Source organism: Ruditapes philippinarum, unplaced genomic scaffold, assembly GCF_026571515.1.
Source record: "Ruditapes philippinarum isolate M1 unplaced genomic scaffold, ASM2657151v2 ctg1854_1_1_1_1, whole genome shotgun sequence".
Lineage (NCBI taxonomy): Eukaryota > Metazoa > Mollusca > Bivalvia > Venerida > Veneridae > Ruditapes > Ruditapes philippinarum.
In genome coordinates, this window is record NW_026859335.1 from 99,488 (window position 1) to 121,047 (window position 21,560).

General features: G+C 33.8%; 1 protein-coding gene across 10 annotated transcripts in view; it reads left to right on the forward strand.

Moving 5' to 3' along the window:
- LOC132756118 (mucin-5AC-like) overlaps positions 1–21,072 on the forward strand; it is a 71,732-nt gene extending 50,660 nt beyond the window's left edge. For 5 of the 10 annotated variants that reach the window (XM_060747110.1, XM_060747119.1, XM_060747113.1 and 2 more), the window contains 37 exons: positions 7–407; positions 908–1,013; positions 1,300–1,700; positions 1,890–1,992; positions 2,375–2,437; positions 2,854–3,014; positions 3,573–3,716; positions 3,853–4,003; positions 4,372–4,416; positions 4,663–4,950; positions 5,295–5,515; positions 5,727–5,822; positions 6,057–6,207; positions 6,501–6,623; positions 6,742–6,888; positions 7,195–7,323; positions 7,646–7,711; positions 8,102–8,238; positions 8,643–8,847; positions 9,099–9,164; positions 9,676–9,812; positions 10,044–10,248; positions 10,625–10,690; positions 11,051–11,172; positions 14,599–14,803; positions 15,044–15,124; positions 15,372–15,686; positions 16,261–16,320; positions 16,695–16,916; positions 17,174–17,220; positions 17,569–17,623; positions 18,162–18,280; positions 18,840–18,947; positions 19,177–19,260; positions 19,628–19,762; positions 20,063–20,114; positions 20,436–21,072. In XM_060747110.1, coding sequence (XP_060603093.1) covers positions 7–407; positions 908–1,013; positions 1,300–1,700; positions 1,890–1,992; positions 2,375–2,437; positions 2,854–3,014; positions 3,573–3,716; positions 3,853–4,003; positions 4,372–4,416; positions 4,663–4,950; positions 5,295–5,515; positions 5,727–5,822; positions 6,057–6,207; positions 6,501–6,623; positions 6,742–6,888; positions 7,195–7,323; positions 7,646–7,711; positions 8,102–8,238; positions 8,643–8,847; positions 9,099–9,164; positions 9,676–9,812; positions 10,044–10,248; positions 10,625–10,690; positions 11,051–11,172; positions 14,599–14,803; positions 15,044–15,124; positions 15,372–15,686; positions 16,261–16,320; positions 16,695–16,916; positions 17,174–17,220; positions 17,569–17,623; positions 18,162–18,280; positions 18,840–18,947; positions 19,177–19,260; positions 19,628–19,762; positions 20,063–20,114; positions 20,436–20,779 — 5,561 coding nt within the window. In that variant the 3' untranslated portion in view covers positions 20,780–21,072. The remainder of the gene's footprint in view (positions 1–6; positions 408–907; positions 1,014–1,299; positions 1,701–1,889; positions 1,993–2,374; positions 2,438–2,853; positions 3,015–3,572; positions 3,717–3,852; positions 4,004–4,371; positions 4,417–4,662; positions 4,951–5,294; positions 5,516–5,726; positions 5,823–6,056; positions 6,208–6,500; positions 6,624–6,741; positions 6,889–7,194; positions 7,324–7,645; positions 7,712–8,101; positions 8,239–8,642; positions 8,848–9,098; positions 9,165–9,675; positions 9,813–10,043; positions 10,249–10,624; positions 10,691–11,050; positions 11,173–14,598; positions 14,804–15,043; positions 15,125–15,371; positions 15,687–16,260; positions 16,321–16,694; positions 16,917–17,173; positions 17,221–17,568; positions 17,624–18,161; positions 18,281–18,839; positions 18,948–19,176; positions 19,261–19,627; positions 19,763–20,062; positions 20,115–20,435) is intronic. The other 5 variants (XM_060747117.1, XM_060747118.1, XM_060747120.1 and 2 more) reach the window with 5 other exon arrangements.
- The last annotated feature ends 488 nt before the right edge of the window (positions 21,073–21,560 follow it).

Here is a 21,560-nt window from a genome sequence, read left to right on the forward strand (position 1 = left end):
ACACAGTAACAACACGAAAACCAGGACTTGACAACGGAGAAACACCAACAGCCCATCCAGGTTTACACTCTGGAGAGACACCTACTGCCCAACCAGGATACCAGTCAGGACAATCACCAAGTGCTCACCCAGGTCTCCTACCCGGTCAAACGCCAACTGCTCAACCAAGTGGCATGTCAGGCGGTACACCAACCGCTCAGCCTCCAATCAAACCCGGACAGACGCCAACTCAATCACTCTGTGTTGATGGCTGGTCATCATGGATTAACCGTGACACACCTCCAAGTGACGGAAAGGAAGTAGAGTTCATGAATGCCACAGAGAAGGCAGCGTTCTGTAATGGCGGTAAAATATCTTCAATTGAATGCGTAACCACAGATGGAATAGAAAGTTACAGCACTGGCGAGGTATGAAAATAAAGTTTTCATTACTGTAAACAAAAGTTATTTTATACATTATCGACCATATAACTAACTATAAATGTAGTAATGTGTTTCATTTGCCATATGAAGCTTAGATATTTTGATATGTACATATACCTTAAGATACTTGTGCTGTTTACGCAGGGATGTTGAGATATTTAAACAATTTTACTTAAGGGTTAATATATTTATATTGTAACCATGTGTGACTTGTGTTATGAATGAGTGCATATGTACTTTCCTCACTATAAATATATATGTCAGAGAATGGATTACTAGTATTATTATAAGTCGTCTGTATGCCGCGTTTTGTTTATTTGCTGGTAATCTGACTGTCTCGCGTAAGAGTCACACATTGGGTGAAATATTACATGACGCGTTTGCACCTTTAAGTAACGACTTAAGGAGGTTTTTAAGAATTGAAATACCTGACTGAATTTCTCTTCCAAATGAAATACCTGACTGAATTTCTCTTCCAAATATAGATCCTTGAGTGCAACATCGAAAGAGGCCTTGTATGTGAAGATGCCATGAATGCACCTATACCTTGTAGTGATTACAAAGTGAGATACATGTGCAAGTGTCCTCCAGGTATAACAAATATCTTGAATACGTACATTGTGTCACATTGATAGGATATAATTATGATGATAAAGAAAATAACACGGATTTTTTTGTCGTTCACGATATGCATAAAATGTCAAGAGCATGCCAATTTCTTACCAGAAGATTGTAATCACAAAATATTGCTGTTCTTTTTTTGTAAATAATCTAAAAATTTGATACAAAATAGATTGAAATGAACTTAATGAAGAAAAAAGAATTATGCCCCATTAAGTTTTAAAATATAAAGAAATAAAAAATATTTTTTTCACAGTAACAACACGAAAACCAGGACTTGACAACGGAGAAACACCAACTGCCCATCCAGGTTTACACTCTGGAGAGACACCTACTGCCCAACCAGGATACCAGTCAGGACAATCACCTTCTGCTCATCCAGGTCTCCTACCCGGTCAAACGCCAACTGCTCAACCTAGTGGCATGTCAGGCGGTACACCAACCGCCCAGCCTCCAATCAAACCCGGACAGTCTCCAGCCCAATCACTCTGTGTTGATGGCTGGTCATCATGGATTAACCGCGACACACCTCCAAGTGACGGAAAGGAAGTAGAGTTCATGAATTCAACAGAGAAAGCAGCGTTCTGCAACGGCGGTAAAATATCTTCAATTGAATGCGTAACCACAGATGGAATAGAAAGTTACAGCACAGGCGAGGTATACACAATTTTATTTGAATACTAGTATTCTTAATTTTACTGTTTTAAATGATTGTTATATATTTTATTGGCATTCTTCAAAGCTAGTCACTTATAAGGAAATCATTAACGATATTCTTTAAAATCCTTTAAACAACAATTACATATCAGCAGTGTCGTTTCAGTAATGATTTATGTTTTTTACTAGATCCTTGAGTGCAACATTGAGAGAGGTCTCGTGTGTGAGGATGCCATGAATTTTCCAATACCATGCAGTGATTACAAGATCAGATACCAGTGCCAATGTCCAGGTAGTTAAAAAAACTAGTGCACACATTTTTATGACAATGATCGATGTAACACACATTTTTAGATAATACTCGGGATTCTTCTTATTTCATGCATCCAGAATTAGTAAGAAATAAATAAAAAAATATTTCATCACCCAGCCTGGTGCGAACATGACCGCTATAATTATTTCAAATTTTGTTCGCTGTATATGTACATTATTCTTTGACTTGCCTTCGTGTATTGACAATAGAATTAAAAAAAAAACACTGTAATACTAGTACTCCTTGAAATAAAAATTTGTTTTTCCGTTTAGTGTTGTATATTATTCATACATGATTATATTTTAAAAAAGAACTCTCAAATCAGTTTGAATTTATTTTATATGTTATCAATGTGTTTCAGTAACGTCAGCTTTACCACCAACAACCACAACTGCCATGCCAACTCCAAACTCCAACTTCCCAGGTACCTGACATTATTTTTTCTTGTCCATCATATATCATTATTTTATGCTCGTGTCATTCTTTGTTTTAACTAAATACTTTGTATATTTACCTTACGCTTAAAGTGGTATAACATCTGTAAAATGTTCTTCATCTTGATATATTATCAGCTCCTAAGCGATTTTTACATACAATACTCGAAGTTTTAAAAGTTAATTACTGCTTTATCCAGGTCTACAGATCATTATTTTTTTATTATTATTATCTCTCATAAACCGACTCAAGAAACCGAGAGCGAACCTGTCACTTTTCATTTTTGTTTTCATTGCTTTTCCCCAAGGAATCTCTTCAATCAAGCTTTTTAAATCAAGATTAAGAATTATCCATTGCATTGGGCAAAACTCGTATACTAATAAGGTACTTATTATTTTTTTGAAGTTGTGTGCACAAAGGAGATGGGATTAGAACAAGGCCATATTAGAGACGAAATGATTACAGCATCATCGTCACGTGACGGAAATATCAATCCAAAGAATGCTCGACTCAATAGTTTCGGAGCTTGGGTTGCCAACACGAACGACAGGAACCAGTACCTACAGGTTGAAGAAGCTTTTTAAACATTTTACAATCCTTAGGTTGAAATAAACTACAAAACACTTTTCTCTCATGCTTTGAAGCTATCATTCTAGCCAGCTTACGGAACATCAGTGATACTACTCAGAGACCCGCTTGTGCCTAAAAAAATGCACGAATGGGGCACTAGAGGTATTTCTCCATCACTTAAGCTGCGAAGTCCCCATATGAACTTAATACTGTAAACAGCAATTGTTGAATATAATTGCAAACCACTTGCATACATCTGAAAATGCTTGCCTACATTGTGTTTAAAGTATTATCTATGAAATGTTCTTACGAAATATTTAAGCCAGATAAAGATGATAAGTAGATTCAGTGATATACATAACACGTAGACACTATAGATGTTCATATCTCTGGATTTAAAATGTTGTTCTGTTAACAGGTAGGATATGAATTGACTCGTCATCTCGTTGATGGGCAATTTTAAAAATAAGTACCATGTAAACATGTTTACTCTTTTATGTTTACAACTTGACATAAATGTTACAAATATATTTCATTTTCTATCGCACATTCAGGTGAATTTCCTTGCACCTCAGCTTCTAACAGGAGTTATTACACAGGGAAGACACAATGTTCCGTCGTACGTCACATCATACAAAGTGTTTTACTCTACAGATGGATTCCATTGGACAGCATACCAGGACAAAGGTGTTGATAAGGTAATGAAAGCATTCCTTCAGTTCGGCATAACGTCAGAAAATGTCATATATAGCTTTGCTGAAGAATTACCCTGCTGCTTGATTTTATAACAGACTTTTTTTACAGTTTACTCAAAGACATAACTTTTTTACACAGATCTTCACAGCCAACAAGGACTCTGACTCAAAAGCCACAAACTGGTTCGAGCACCCTATCCGAGCACAGTACATTCGTATCTCACCACAGACTTGGCAGGGTGTTATTGCAATGCGCCTTGAAATATTAGGCTGTTACCAAGGATATCCAAGTATGTTGGAATTTATAAGTGTTTGAAATAAAAACTAATTGTATCTAGATCATTTCTATTGGCCAATTCAATATTGTAACACTTAGATGTTTAGGAAAAAGATTATAAAAATGTCGCTTAATACATTCCGGAATGTAAGTATGTAATGTCACTAATGTGAGATGTTCATTGTGAATTTAATGAATATCAATATCTAAGTCATTATAATAAGTTTGCAACCTAAAGTATAGAGATTTTGCCTCTGTCTTTAATTGGTGGTATTAAAAAATAGGACAATGAATAATGTGAACATAAGATCAAAATTTAATGTCTAACTATGTTATGTTATATAGATGAAGAAAAGAAGTGACATTTTTGTTTAATTTCAGCTGTAGCCCCTCCACCAACAATGACACCAAAGGCACCCGTAATCGGTAAACTATCTATATTTATATCATAAATCGTGTTTGTTATTTTACTCCTATATTAAGATATGGTACAAGTTAATTTAACTTTATTTCATTTGTTCTGATTTATATGATATCAGATCTTTAAGGTTTTTTTTCATTGAGGTTAACATCTAAGTAACAGAAGATGAATGAACGTACATATACGAACATTTACCTATACTCTGATATTTTCAATTTTCGTTCTATTAAGTCTTATCATTTAATCTACAGCTGATAGTTGTATCGTCTGGGATAGCTGGGTAAACCAAGGTCATATTACACTGACATCTGGCGGAGACAGTGAACCAATCGCTGACGTGCAAGCTGCTTCTCACATGTGTACCAGTCCAGTCAAAATTGAATGTGTCCGTGCCAATGACGAGTTACCCTACTCCCAGACCGGGCAAACTGTGAAATGTAACCTCTGGGACGGTTTGGTCTGCTTTAACGCGGACAATTCACCACTATGCTACGACTACAAAGTCAGACTCGGCTGCTTAAAGAACACCCCTGAATGCAGTATGTATATCTTCATAAAGTTCAAATCTCTCTAATTTTGTATACATGTATATATTTGTATTTTGACACACATTGTAATTATAGTACTTTTGAAGCATATTGAATATTCAAAATATAATACTTTAACTGTGGGATGCGACTCGCTGCCTTTTGATCTATGTCGGAATATTTGTATATTAATCACAGTCAGTTGATATGATTAACTCCCTTTTTATTTTAAATGGTAATATAACAATAACATGTCCTATGCATAAAAGTTCAAGATGTGTGAGTAAATCACTAAGGTTTTCTCAAATTAACAATTGTTTTTTGCACAAATGTTTCTTATTGTCAATCTTCTTCAGCAATGACAACATTGACACCACCTGCAATCTTCACTGGAGCTCAACATGGAACCACTAAACCTGTCACAGGAACGGTACAAAGCAAGATACTGCCTTGCTTCGAGGGCATGGATACATCAGCTTGTCCCAAGGAAGGATGCAATGACGGTTTCTACTGTAATGGAATACAGTGTGTCAGAAAGAATGAATGTTCGTGCTTGGTTGATGGCAAGGTCGTCAAGGTAACCTTTAAATTAGGTTAACTTTATCTTTGAGTTTATCAAAATATCTCCAACAATAAATGCTTTAAGACAAATTTGAAAATATGAAATTATTTGCCTTATTGTGGTATCCTCCTTCACTAATTAAAAATTCAAATATTACATAATTTATTTTAAAGGGGGCATAACATTTATTATAACATTCCTGACTAAATCCGTTTTACCTTTACAGCCTGGAAGCTTCAAACAAAATAGCAACTGTGACACATGTCAATGTATTGCCGGTGAAGTGATGTGTACACCAAAGAGCTGTCCAGCCTGCAATGCTGTAAGTATTTTTGTATCTCTGAAATAATTGAAATATTGTGTTACTGTCTTACATCGAAGTTTATAATGAATATTTACACATGCATCTTAATGATGCCTATAGAATACACTAATCGTCTATTTTTGTCTATAAATGGATCAATGATATTCTTTCATTCATTGATGAAAATAAAGTTCAATTAGCATTTGATCAAATGTCAGTTGGGAAAAAAATCATTTTGTTTTGTTATCGCAGGGCTATTCAATGACAATTAACAAAACTACTTGCCAATGTGGTTGTGAGACTTGCGAGACTGGTGAATTCCGATGCGGTGACGGTGTGTGTATTTCAAACGGAAAAAGATGTGACGGAATCATCGACTGCATTAATGATGAAGTCGGTTGTGGTGAGTTTGATAAGAAGAGTAGACAAAGTACAATGAACTTTAGTTTAGAAGTTTAGATGAATTAGAAACCTAAAGTGTAAACACTTATTATTTTGTGATCAAAACTAACCATGGATGATGTAAATCCATTAATTTGTGTAAATCTATTTCAATAATATTGTGCTGAACTAAAAGCTCTGGTTAAAGTACGCTCAATGTGATGTCTTCTTGTACATGTGTACTGTTAAAAAACAGGTTAAATAGTTTGAAAATATAACAACACCATAAATTAATCAGGTATGTTATTATTTTAGTATCAACACCGATGTTTACACCACCAATGGGTTTCACTGGAGTTCCTACAGCCAAGCCTATGACAGGATTCAATGGTCAACCATTGACAAAACCACATGACAAATACTCATCTGCTGCCCCAGGTAATTACAATACATATTTCATATTGTTTATTTGTAAAGTTAAAAGTATATGTAGCCATAATTTGTGCATGAGTAATATCAATTTCTTGGATAAAGCTTACTTTGCTTCATATTTCAGTCATGTGTCAGAACCACTGGTCTAGCTGGATCAATCGTGATAAACCAGATTCTGGTGACGGCGACAGAGAAATCATGACAACGAAAGAACTTGAAGGAGTATGTGTCGGTGGAAAGATCACTAGCATTGAATGTATCACATCCGATGGTAAAGAACAAAACTTTTTATAATTTGTTATGCTATATACAAAAAGAAGTATGGGAAACGACATTTTTGACACATTTGTGATAGTGTTGTTTATCTTTGAATAAATAAATGTCAAATAGAATTTATGTCAAATAGTGGTTATTTCTTTCTGAGCAAATTATAAGATTTGATAAATTTTCTGAGACCATGAGCTCTTTTGGTGTTATGAATAGTTGTTCTTTTAGGGGCCTGAGTTTTTGTCATTTCTGGTAATATGTTTTTTTTTAGATATAAATTGTAATACTAATCTCTCCGTTTTTCGTACAGGTATACCATCTTACAGTACCGGAGAGATCATGCAGTGCTCCCTTGAAGGCGGCTCTGTTTGTTTGAGCGACGATAACTTCCCAGTAGCATGTAGTGATTACAAGATCAGATACTTCTGTACATGTGATGGTACGTTTATATATCTACAAAATTACTATTTAAATGAAGTAATCGAAACACGTTTATAATCATAGTAACTGAATGTTTTAGTTACTTACAAAAGTACTATGTTCATTTGTTGTCTTTGCTAAAGCACCGGTTTATCATCCACAGGCTTTAACTCTTGCTAAGGCTCTTTATTGTATTAAAAAACTACTTGACTGTTACTATTCATCAAACTAATAAAATTTGTAAATGTTCGTAATTTAATAAGATGAACTTAAGGTAATAGTTTTGTTATATCTATTCCTTGTAATAATTGTTTTAATTCGTGCTTATTTAAAATCTCCAGAAACACCAACTCTTGGACCACATGGCATGACCACACAGACACCATCAGCCAAGCCACCACTAGGAGGTAATTTTGCCATATTAATTTTACTTTTATCGTGATCTGTAGGTGCTAAACAAGCAAACCCAATTTCAAACATCCTATCATAATAACTCTTGGGTATAATGCAAATTGTCAGATGATGTTGAACATATTAATAAAGATAGTAATTAAAGACGATAACGGATTGCAGAGTCTTATACAAATCTAAGCAGTTTTTTCGTATAATAACCTGTTGTAAGTGAGTAAGGATACTCTCTTATTAGTTTTCTTGATACCGGTATTTTAATAGCTATTGTCGCATTAATTCAAAATAAGAACGAGTTTGGGGAATGTAAGAGAATGATACTTCCAGACTTATTACAGACTTAAAAGATAAAACAATACTTATGTGTGTTGTTTTGTTGATTTTATCAGGAAATACACCAACAATGTCATCAGGTCTTACAACACAATTATCAGGAGAGACAACAAAGGCACCAATACTGTGTCAAAGTCGCTGGTCTTCATGGATTAATACTGATTCACCTTCTACAGGAGACGGTGATAGAGAGGTAAATTTACATAAAATATGAAAAACAAGATCAACAAGGAAATGTGGCGTTCATTGAATCAATCGGTAGTCAAGTCAAACTTGATGTGTTAATTATGATGCAGTACTAGATAATTGTTAATTAATGTTTATGAGGAATAAAATAAAACAGATTAAATTATTATGACGCAGTACTAGAAAGTTATTGATTAATAATTACGAGAAAAATACATCTGGTGACGTTTTTGCATTAACTTATCTACTGTTAAGATATAAAACAAGTTAATGAACACATTTGATTGTTTGTGAAATCTGTAACAGAATTGTATGTGAAATATCATAAAATATGTGTCCAGTCTGTGTCTGTGCAATGTATTCAATATGTTCATACTTGCAATAATACTATCTGTTTTTTATCTGTACTAGATATGGTCCTCGGCTCAACAGCAGGCATTCTGTTCTAATGGACACGTCACAGGTATCGAGTGTGTAACCGACAGTGGCATACCGTCATATAGTACCGGAGAGATCATGCAGTGTTCTATTGAAGGTGGCTCTGTTTGTTTGAACGACGATAACTTCCCAGTACCATGCAGCGATTACAAGATCAGATACTTCTGTACATGTGATGGTATGTATATATTTTTGTTTTTGCCAATTTTCTAAAAGCCTGTTTATATTCACATGTCTATTATTTAAGTCTTGAAATCTTTCTTATAAACTAGTTTGTAGATAACCGACGAATTTTCGTTGAGAATACATAAAGATTATTCAATTATAATAACTAAGGGTTTAAAGGAACATTGAAGTATGCCTGTGCCAGACTGCATATTAACTGTGGCACTGAAAAAAGATAGATAATTTACGTTGTTTTTTTTATAGCACAACCAACAAACAAACCTTCTCAGATTTCTACAGAAACACCAACATTGCAACCGACTCTTGGAGGTAAACTTTTGTTTAAATATCTCTGATACCTCTAATTTCAGTACTTACATGATTTTGTAACTTTGAATAGAATTATGAAATGCTTTCCTATAACAACTGACTAAAAAACTGGTTCTGTCTAGGACTTCACAAAGAGACTCTTGAAACTGTTTAAAATATACAAATATTTGTATCCAAAGACCATATATTCTGATGTGTTGTTTTTGTTTTGTTTAGTTTTCTTTTGGCATTAATGGCATATGGATTTTTGTATTTGTGATAGAAAATGTATACACAATTACATGTACTAGCTTTTCTTTGCATATTTAGTTGTGTAAAATTTCAAAGCATTCTCTATAGTTTGTATACGTGTATTTGCGAAATGAATCCGAACTTCTCAACTGTATAATATGTGAGACATAATAGTAATGTTCGTGATAGAACTATCTTTACTATTTATAAAATCCTGACACTTGCTTTTGGATTACTGTGGATACAATGTGAATACCATTGGTTTATTATTGTATATCAGGCAGCACAGTATCTGTACCTCCACCGCTGTCTTCTAAAGCACCAGGAGTGCCAACAAATGCACCGTTCCTTTGTCAGAACAGATGGTCTACATGGATTAACACAGACACGCCCTCTACTGGAGATGGCGACAGAGAGGTAATGATATTTTTGTTAATGTTTGAATAATTACTTTAAATAATGTACTTCATAAATGTCCCAATGTACGTTTTTTATACCTTGCTTTTAGCTTCAGAAGAGGTGTCTTATTTGTTTTAATTTATGTTGGCTTATGAAATTAACCTAAATAACTAGACTATATTTGTGTATATATTAATAGTGTTACTAGTAGTAGATTAGGTTTAAAATATCTTCGTCTTATTTGTGTAGATATGGTCATCGGCTCAACAACAGGCATTCTGCTCTAATGGACACGTGACTAGCATTGAGTGTGTAACTGACAGCGGCATACCGTCCTACAGTACCGGAGAGATTATGCAGTGTTCTATTGAAGGTGGCTCGGTTTGTTTGAACGACGATAACTTCCCTGTACCATGCAGCGATTACAAGATCAGATACTTCTGTACATGCGATGGTAGGTTTCTTTTTTGTGCTTGCTCAGTCTGACCAAGTGTACACCTAACGTGTTTTAGTCTATGGCATTTGCAATTTATATGTAAGTACTGCAATCAATTAGGCTTTGGCTTCCTCTCTTAACTCTTAATAATTCAGAAAGGTATATATTTGGCAAAAAAATGTGATAATATTCTATAGCAGAATCGTTCGTTCTTTCATTCTTTTAAGGACTTGTTTATACTGTCTTTTTAAACTAGTTTGTTTATTCTTCGGAAATTTGCTTATACCGGTATTTTTTATATATAATTTAAAGGTATTTTCTTGCAATCTGCAAAGACTTGTCGGAATATGTTATATTAACCCTGGTGACACTGATTTTACTTGCGTTTTTTTAGCTTTACCGACACTTGGACCACATGCAGTATCTACAGAAACACCTACTGCGAGACCACCATATGGAGGTAAGTTTGAGTAGAGACTATATAAGCTCGCAAATATTAAGTTATTGACGATTTTTGTTTGCTTTATTTACAGTAGGTGTTTACAATTAAAATGGACACAATAGTACAAGGAAATAAGCCTGAAAATTGAACGCATTTTTCGTATCCCTTAAGTATGTATAAAATTACATGTAAAAGAATCTTTTTTTGCAACAACATTTGCTTAGGCGAAAAGTATTTAGATTACCTAAACACATGTTTTTGCAAATATTTGTAAGCTTTTTTTTTAATCAGATATGTGATAGTTTGTGTGTGTGTGTTTTTTTTGTTGTTGTTTTTTTCTTGTTGTTATTACTAATTTCGTTAATTTTATGTCGTTAGATTCTGGCTCTACGTCAGTGATACCACCACAAGTATCTACACGTGCACCTGTTCTCTGTCAGAACCAATGGTCAACCTGGATTAACAAGGACGTTCCAACCACTGGTGATGGTGACAGAGAGGTAATAATAATTCATTTAGTTCATTACTTTAAGTTAGTTTTCAAATTCATATACGAATATTAAAAACTTATACTGTAAACATTGAAACTTTTCCTTTCACGGTGCCTCGGGTAGGCGAGGTTCTTCTTTCATTCAAATCACATACATATACCATTTGTGTATGGAGGGCGATCGTTGCCAAAATTCCAGACTTGTAATGTGTTCCTTTTGAAAACTACTTTTGAAAATGCAAACATGTATGTCTAGCATTTTTTATTGCATTCGTGCACAGCAAATGATATGCCTCTTAATCCAATCTTTTAATTGAAGGCACCCGCTTTTAAATAACAAGTTTACATGTAAATCTTAACAACTGACCTAACATGGAGAACAACAACACATTTACAAGTTCCTATCTACCATTGCATATAATACATAAGCATGTTTACACACTTGTAGATATATATCTGTACCTGAAAAAACACAAATGAAATGTAAAACTCGAATGCAGAAAATATAATTTAATAAAACGTGTTCCAGTCGTAGAACTACAACAGTACGTTTACACAGTTACATGTTTAAAATGACAAAAGTCGATTCACAAAGTTAAACGATTCTAAGTCATGCATGACGCCCCGCCTAGCTCTCTCTCTGAGTATTTACGATCTTCTATCACGGAAATGTACGGACAGGTATAATACCCGTCGCCTCTCTCCTATTTCTCAATAAAGTGAAGGAAAACACGGCGTCCATTCTAACTTTTTTTTATTTCTATAAAAAGTCCAATATTATTGGTATCAAATGAAAGATTACTCCATAAGCTTTCTATTAGTGCCTCGGAAATAAAAATGAATTAAATAGATGTATTGAATTTTTAGGTTTTTTTACTCTGAAAATAACACTCTCAAATTGGTAAGAAAAACACGGCGTTCCCTCCAAACTTTTTTTTAAGTTCGTAATATATTTTGATAATTTTGGATTGAAATAAAAGTGTGCTTCATACGATTTATGATATATAATTATATAATACCTAAAATTAAAAATGAATTAAATCAAATTGAATTAACTTTTCGTTAAAAAGTTTATCATGTTACTTTCTGTAAAATAGAGAAAATAAGAATCCCTAAAGAACGCTCAAAACGACAAAATTGAGAATGTTACATGCCCGGTTTGATTGAGCCTGCTCATGGACGGTAATGGAAAGAGCAAGTTATCGTCCACGCCCCCTAGCACCGGCTTAAGCAAAATTCAACATGAACTGGTACAATTTTGAAACATCCGCAGATGTGTTAATATGGCGATTATCATGGAACCTTCAATGTGACACGTAAGTGCCATAGCATGAAAAACGGCATATGATCCCCAAGTAAAAAAACACACACTCTGAAATTCAGTAAGAAAAACATGACGCCCCCTACTTACTTTTTTTATTTCTTGGTCAATTTTGATAATAAACTAGATCATCAAGGAAAGGCGGCGTTGATAATTTTAGACTCAAGTAAAAGAATCCTTTATGAACTTTCTAGTGATGCCTTAAAAATTAATTATGTAGAAGTATTAAAAAAAATTGTTTCTAATTTATCGTTGTTTATTCTTTTTCTCTTAAATCCACACTCATATATTCGGGAAAAAAATAACGTCGCTTCCTTTAGATACTTTATTCTAAAAGGAAATTGAATATTGAATGAAATTTAAGACCATAAGCTTTGAACAAGTATATTAAAAATCTGGAAACAAAGTGATCCCTCGGAAGCATTAATCACAACAAAATTACATAAGAATTGCAGATTCGGTTTAATTGAGTCTGCACATGAGGGATAATGAACGAGTGCAACATCCCTCACGCCCCCTAGCACTGGCTTGAACGGTACTCAACTCTCAACACTTAATAGCGCTGGCATCAATGATCCCGAAGGACCAGAAAAACACTGAAGTGAAGTACGGGGCAACTTTTTACAGCTGCCACACGGCACTTGACACCTGCTGTTATGAAGTATTAAAATCTGGAAACAAAGTGATCCCTCGGAAGCATTAATCACTACAAAATTACATAAGAATTGCAGACTCGGTTTGATTGAGTCTGTACATGAGGGATAATGAACAAGTGCAAAAAGTTTTTATAAATTCATACTGAAAATACCTTATTAAAGATTGTACATATGTGCTACGGATAAGTATTTTCTTGATTTCGGAAAGGAAATCTCGGTGGCCGCTTTAAAATCCTATTTTTGCAAATACTTGCATAGGTTTTGTTGAAAATGAAATTTGTGCCAATACATTTTTCAATGATACCAATAAGAATATTGGATGGTTTTTACATTATCAATAAAATTACTCCCTTGAAGTTGGTCATTGTTTCCCCTAAAAATTTCCAAATCGCCGATGTTTCTCAGGAGTATATGATAAACAAGATCAACAAGGAAAGGCGGCGCTCAATGAACGCAACCCTACATGACCCAGCAACAAGAACAAGTGGCAAGAAGCCCAGGCGGACCCCAAACAAAACACAGGACAGGGCACTAGGCATAGCACGGACAGGCTAATCACTAAAATGATAAATAATTTGTAACTGATAAGAACACGATGTTAAATAATAAGGTAATGCACAAGTTATCTTCATCATAAATGGTAAAATCAGCAATTTTCAAGTGATGTTGCTAGTGACAAAACTTTTGTAACAAATGTAACATATATATGTTATGAAAAATGCCGTATGTTGTCCTTCTGTTTTATTTAAAAATATGGGAGAGGCGCCGTTTTATACCTGTCCGCAATAGAAGTTCGTAAATACTCCGAGAGGGGCGGGGCGTTATGCTTGACTTAAAATCGTTTAACTTTGTGAATCTACTTTTGTCATTTTAAACATGTTACTGTGTTAACGTACTCTTGTAGTTCTACAACTGGTAACACGTTTTCTTAAACTCTATTTTCCGTATTCGAGTTTTACATTTCATTTGTATATTACAGATCTATAAGTGTACAAACATGCGTATGTATTGCATGCAATGGAAGATACGAACTTGTAAATTTGTTGTCGTTTTAGATGTTAGGTCAGTTGTTACGATATATATGTAAACTTGTTATATAAAGGCGGTAACCTTCAATTAAAAGATTGAATTAAGAGGCATACAATAAAAATGGTAGGCATACAAGTTCGCATTTTCAAAAGTCATTTTAAAAAGGAACACTTTACATGTCTGGAATTTTGGCAACGAACGCCCTCCATATTTGTGAATTTCATTTCTCTTCCTAGAAGCTCGTTTACGTATTCTTGAAATATGTAATCGTTGCAAGTTCAAATCCTAAATGTTCAGTTCAAAATATCCTTTTTCTCTTTCCGCTTCTATATATTTTCCATGTCTCATAAAATTTCCATACACCCATCGTTATTGGTATTTAATAAGAAATCAATTACATCTATTTGTCTATATTGCTTAATTCTACCAGATATGGACAAAGGCTGAAATATCTGCATTCTGCTCTAATGGACACGTCACTAGCATCGAGTGCGTCACCGAGAGTGGTATACCATCCTACAGTACCGGAGAGATCATGCAGTGTTCTATTGAAGGCGGTTCTGTTTGCTTGAACGACGATAATTTCCCTATACCATGCAGCGATTACAAGATCAGATACTTCTGTACATGTGATGGTACGCATTATTTTGTTAATTTAGATATAATAAATATAAGCGAAAAAAGAAACGGATAACTGATTTTTTCATTGCGTTATTGATTTCACTTTGGAAAAGAAAAGCTAATTACAAAGTAGAATTCGTTACTCCTTACTTATCCCTCATTCATTATTTTTCATTGAACTATTCAGTTCCTTTAATCTATAACAAATGGTTACGATTTTTAGACTTTCACCAAGTGCCTTAATTCATTTTTAGAACAACCAACAAATAAACCAGCAACGTTGGCAGGCCAGCACCCATCTGCAGCGCCACCTGCTGTAACTACGACAATGAAAGGTCAGGATCTAGGTTCCATCATATACATATTTTTAAGATTCATGAAATGTCTGCTAGTAAAATTCTTACACAGAAGTCTTATTTCAGACTAGTTAGTACAGAAATGATTTACAAAATTATATGGAGCGATTGATATTTTCCAATATACATTTTCTAATCTATTTATTCATTTCAACTAATACAAACATGTAATTCAATTGAATACAACATGAAAAACTAAAATAAATAAACCTGAAATACATTTTAGCACCACCCACGATGTCTACAACAAAATTACCACCGAAGGTTTGTGTCCAGTCGCATTGGTCTAAATGGATCAATCGTGATAAACCGGATGTCGGAACAGGTGATATCGAGGCTATGACACCGCAGGAAATGAGCGTGTTTTGTGCTTCCGGTCGTGTCTCACAGATTGAATGTATCACTGACTCTGGAATCCCATCATACAGCACTGGAGAAATAATCTCATGCTCCATCAATAACGGACTTGAATGTTTGAACGACAACAACTTCCCAGTTCCATGCAGTGACTACAAAGTCAGATATTACTGTGAATGCGGACGTAAGTATTTCATTAGACTTCTGTATTCTGTAAATTAATTTTAACACTTAAACCTTTTGTAGTTATGCAATGAATTTCTACATCTTTGAATTTGAACAGTCCATTCAAAATGTTAGGAGTTTCTGTAATGAAATGCAAAGATTGAGTCACCAACAGTCACATGTATAGAGCATGGCCAGATTTCGTGCATGTCTAGTTTGGTATGTCCTTGTACTGGTTGCAAAGACTAATCACTTTCGGTCCAAGCATGTAATTAGTTTAAACATAAAAAATGTCAACATAAACAATGAAGTTAAATACATTAATAATACAGAAACAAAGATATTTTATAATTCCTAACAATTTTGATGTGTACAATATTAATAAGAAATCATAGATTGAAAGTAAACACTTTGTTATTGTAGGACATAATTACATGTAATTATAATTCTTAACTTAGTGTATTTTTCTTAGGTAGATTGTAGTTTAAAAAAAGCATACAATTTTGCTTATCGGTTATATGAAGATGTGTCCATGATGTTATTCCAATCTTATGATGTTACTTAACTCTTAAACATTTCTCTCTTTAATTTAGCCCCACTACACGTCACCACACTAGGACCAGGTTTGGCAAACCATAACACAGCAGTACCAGGTATTGTTCTTACGAAATTATTATATACATTTGTATGTACTATGTTCTACAATATTAAGTATTTCAAAAAAAAAAATATTTTCATTGTTCCAACATAAATCTTTTTTTCGGATACCGTTGATGACATACATTCAAATAGAGATATTCTACCTTATTAAAAGTATACATTTGTATCTTAAATACCATAAATCCTAACATTTAATAACTTTAATTCACTGTTGAATAGGTAATTACACAAAAAGAAACAACAAATGTCAGAAATTTATACCAAAAATATTTTTTATAGAATTGCTAATAACGGACGTCCTGTTCGCATTTTTAAGTGTTTAAATGTCTGAAATATATTGTCATAAATATTTTCTATCGTTACCTAGCAACTGAAGCTCCTTGCATACCAGCTAACTGTCCAGTAGCAAGCAAACCGACAGTTAAACAGGGAGAAGTGTTACGCGTTGTGTACGATGTCCAAGGATGTTGTGCTAATTACGAGGTATTCTGTAAACCGGAAATGTGCACACCGCCAACGCTCGTATGTCCACCACCAATGATAATACAAGCTGCTAATCCCCATGATTGTTGTCCAACCTACAGATGCAGTACGTTATACACTTTTTTCTTTCCGAATTTAGAACAATTTCATAAACATTTCTGTAGTTTTTGTGATAAAAATGATATTGCATAGTCCTTATAGTTTTCTAACACGTTTGTTTTTTGCGCCCTGTTTTTTGTGTTTTTTCTTGTTGTTTTTTGGAACACATACACAATTCTGCGTACATAATGGAAGTCTGAAGCATTGCGCAGGCAAATACTAGTTGTGTTGTTATAAAATAAATGATTGCTATTTACTTTCCAGTGTGTCCATCATCGTGCCCACCGATGAGGAAACCTCAATGCCTACCTGTAAGTATATTAAATACTTTTGCTCTTTTGCGGATGCAATAAGTGTGTTTGGAAAGTTACGCGCCTGTTATTCTATATACCTATCATTTACTCTGTCTGTTTAATTGACTGGAAATGCAATAACAGTTTAGAGGTATTAATTCAAGGATAAATATTTGCATGAACTTGCGCAAGATGTTTCCGTTTTCAAGCCGGAGTAAATTTATGGCATCGACCCAAAATGAAAATCCATTATCCCCCTTCCCCACATTAAATGTATTTTTAATTGTTTAATCTGAAAAAGTTGCTTTTTATATATGTTTCAGTATACCGTTGCTATGGTTACATTTTATATATATTTATTTGCAGGGAATGGAGATGGTTGAAGTTAAGTCTGATTGCAACTGTACACAGTATGCCTGCTGTAAGTGGTCCTTTTTTAACCATTTGTTCAACATAACACACTAGCTTTGTCAACGGTATATAGAGTTCACCCAACCTTCAGATCCGTGCTGTGCGGTCTGACAATGCGCAGCTGTTGACTGCGCATCTTAGTTATATTGACAACAAACTCCGAACTCTTTTCCTTAGTAAATATCGGTGGACTTCAAATCAGAATGCTTGTATATAAATTCAAGAAGATAAGGGATTATTTAGTGATATATATTTTAATGTTTTTCAATTCATATGTCAATTTTAGTATGTTATTTGTAATATTGTCTTTTTATAATACCTACATGTAATATAGTAGTGAACCTCCTGTTGTTATTCATGTTGCGTGTCGGTTTTTCTCTTGTTTATTTTTTTAAACCAGTAGGCAAGGCGGAAGTATTACAAAAATATGGCATTAACTACTGTTTTAGCAGAATTGTGAATAACATGTATTTTCTTTTAACAAATATGAGAACTAACTGATACATAGAATTATCATGTTAATATTTTTATTTTTTATTTTTATTTAGTGAACAAGCCATTACCTACACCACCAATGACCCCACGCACGTGCAAATACACAGCATCCATGGTAACTGTGAACGGTACAAACCAACCGATCATTACACCAACGGAACAAATTCACCAGGTACCTACCTATTCTTGCATGTCTCGGACTTCTTTGTGGTGATGTTAACTTGTACATTTGTCAATTTGTGTGATGATTGTAATATCATATAAGTTTTGTTACTGTTGTTGCTTTTTCTTTCATCAAACTAGGTCAGAACACAACATTTTAATATCAAAGTTTTTATGTATATCCTTGCTGAACTTAAAGTTTTTATTTGTTTCGACGATCCTTATTAAATGTTGACACGGTTTGTCATTTATTACAACATTTTTGTATGTTTTTCAATAAAATACAATTGCAAAGAGAATTTTGATCGGTTTTTTCCCATAGTGCTTCGGAGTATATCGGAAGTTAAACGTTTCTGTTCATATTATGAATAAACAAGACAGTTTATAAATATATAATATATGTCTTTTTTTGACTCTTTTTCACTATACAGTATATTCATACTTGGAGGAAAAATCGGGAATAACTAACGGCAATGCTGTACCACATTGACGTCTGTCTGTTTAAGAGTTTTCGGTTACAACATTTGTTGGTGAATTGTGATGTTAAATTCACACTTTTACTTTTGTAGATCGGAGACACGTGGTCTGATGGTTTATGCAGACAGTGTCTGTGTGAAGAAAGGTCGGGTGCTGCGGAGATTTCGTGCCATGAGGAAACATGCCCCGCCTGTCCTGCTGTATGTATTTTATTACTCATCAAAAATGTTGTTTAAGAATAAGTTGGTTGAAAACTTCTTAATTTTCCGTTTATTTCAGTTGCACAGTAACAAATTAATTCGACAATAAGTTTTACTTTATAAGAAGTCAATGTTTAGCGTATTCTTTATATACTACATATTGAGATATATAAAACCAATGAAATGATGATTGTTTTATTTTAAATTTTATGTTTTCTTTTATTCAAAGGGATACAAAAAGGTTGAGAAAACAGGTAAATGTTGTGGAGAATGTCACCAGATTGGTTGCCTTGTCAACGGAACAGTATACAGTGTAAGTAGGCGAAATGATTGTATTATAGATATCCGCAAGTTGTATTTTTATTATATAAATTGTAATGCAATATCTGCAAACTGTAGAAATAATTAATGTGTGTCTTAACTTATTTTAATTAGGTGTCTATTGTAAGAAACTAGAACTACTGCAGAATTCAGACACCGGAAATGGGTTACGTAATATAGCAGTTTCAAATGCATACAGATTTTAACTCATTTATTTAATTCCTTTAGGTTTACAATTATTTTAAGCAAAAAAATTTGAATAAAATCGTGAGATACAAATTGCATAGAATTTTAATTAACAACTTTATCATAAGTTGGGCTCGTACTTGTAAAGATACTTATTTTTCCTCTTTAATTAGGATGGCGAGGTAATACCGACCAAGAAGAAGTGTTACACAAAACGTTGTAACTACGACTTTGACCTGGATCTATATATAGCAACAGAAACCCAAATACAGTGTACAGCATACGAAAAACTACCATCATGTGCCCAGGTATGATCCTTTAATTCATTTATAATCCCGGTATGTACCTGTAGAATTTAGTACATTGTGCAGCCCCTGTCTCGAAACTATTCGTATTTACTTTCGTTATTTGAATAATTTTTGTTTTGTTTTGACGGATTGGTGTATTTGTTGCTGAGCCTATTAAATAATTTCATTTCAATTTTCTTTTATTAGCTTAAAACACAAACTTTCAGTTCTTGACTAACACTGTTATGTAGATCTTTTTGTACATATTATGAATTAAAAAAAATCCCGCCAATTAATCATTCGTCTGTTTATCTGTTGCAGAACGAATCCTCATATGACAGCACAGGTTGCTGCATGAAATGTCTACCTACCAGTAAGTATTGTCTATTGAAATTCACTTCTTTTATAGTAAAACAAACTTTTAATTAGAATCGTATCAATGTGACCTAGAAAATTTAACTTTACAAATTATAATTGGACAATAATTTATTTTCAATAATAAAAGTCAAGATTAAAAGTAAATTTATATTTCCGTTGGTCATTATGGTTTAAATTTACTTCCACCGGAATGAAACAAAACTAAAATAAAATCTTGAAATATGAATGTTTAAAGTAACAATTATTTATCGAATTTATTTTCAGTCGGGTTACTTGTATTTTTAAAAAAATATACATGAATTGAATTTGTTTTCAGTTCAAACATTCAACTCGTCCAGCAGCACGTGCCAGACATGCGCACCACGCCTTGTGTTCGGACAGCCCGATAATAGCGTCGGTTATTTCCGTGTTATGGACAATATGGAGCTGTGCAAGAATCTCGCACCAATCCCTGACCTCAAAGAATGCTCCGGCTATTGTGGCTCGAAATCGTCATATAGTCACTTAATGCGCGGATATACCAATGACTGCAATTGTTGCCAGGCAACGAAGAACGAATCAAGAACGATCACTCTTACATGTTCAAGCGGAAGGACAATTAAGAAAACATATTCCGCGCCCACGTCATGTGGCTGTAACGTGTGTTCTGGCGGGAAATGAAGTCACGTGGACTTCTTTATATAGACGGACATTTAACAAAGTGCTTCCTTAACGGACAATGTTATTATTGTTGTTAATATTTAATGTTTATTTATTTTTGTGACTTCTCTTATCATTGTAAAATAAAAACACAAATGTACAATGCAGAATAGTTAATAGTGAAATAGGTTTTAAAGGAGTTGAACATTTAATTCGATTGTGTCGTGATTTAAATTTGTTAAGTTATCAATTGTTAAGATCTTTTATTGTCAAACATTTTACTTTGATGAGGGAATAAAGCAATTTCAAATGAATATTCATCTCCGTTTTTCTTTGTTCCTATTATAAATATTAAATAACTATTAGTACATGACGTATGTGAACTGATTAAGATGTTTGAATTCATTTGCACATTTTTCGATTAGGGCAGCACCAAACAATACAATAGCGATGTAGGCCTAACTTGTATCTGCCCGGAGTCTTGAAAAAAAAACGCCTGGAAAGACTTGATTTCCCTAAAATCTATTATATTGTCCTACAATTAGTTTGTGATACTTAACGCTTTGAAACAAGATAGAAGACAAGCAATGAACTTATTGAGCACATAGTTATCAGATGTAACTTTTAAACAGTTTTGCCGTATGACAAAAGAAGACATCAATATATTCAATCCAAATCAGATTTAATGTTTCAAACATCTAATTTTTTGCTGTAGCGCTAAATATGTATAATTTCTTTGTATGGTCCATATAAACCTTGAAATGACGGGATATGTAACGTTAAGTGGCGGACAATATAGCGT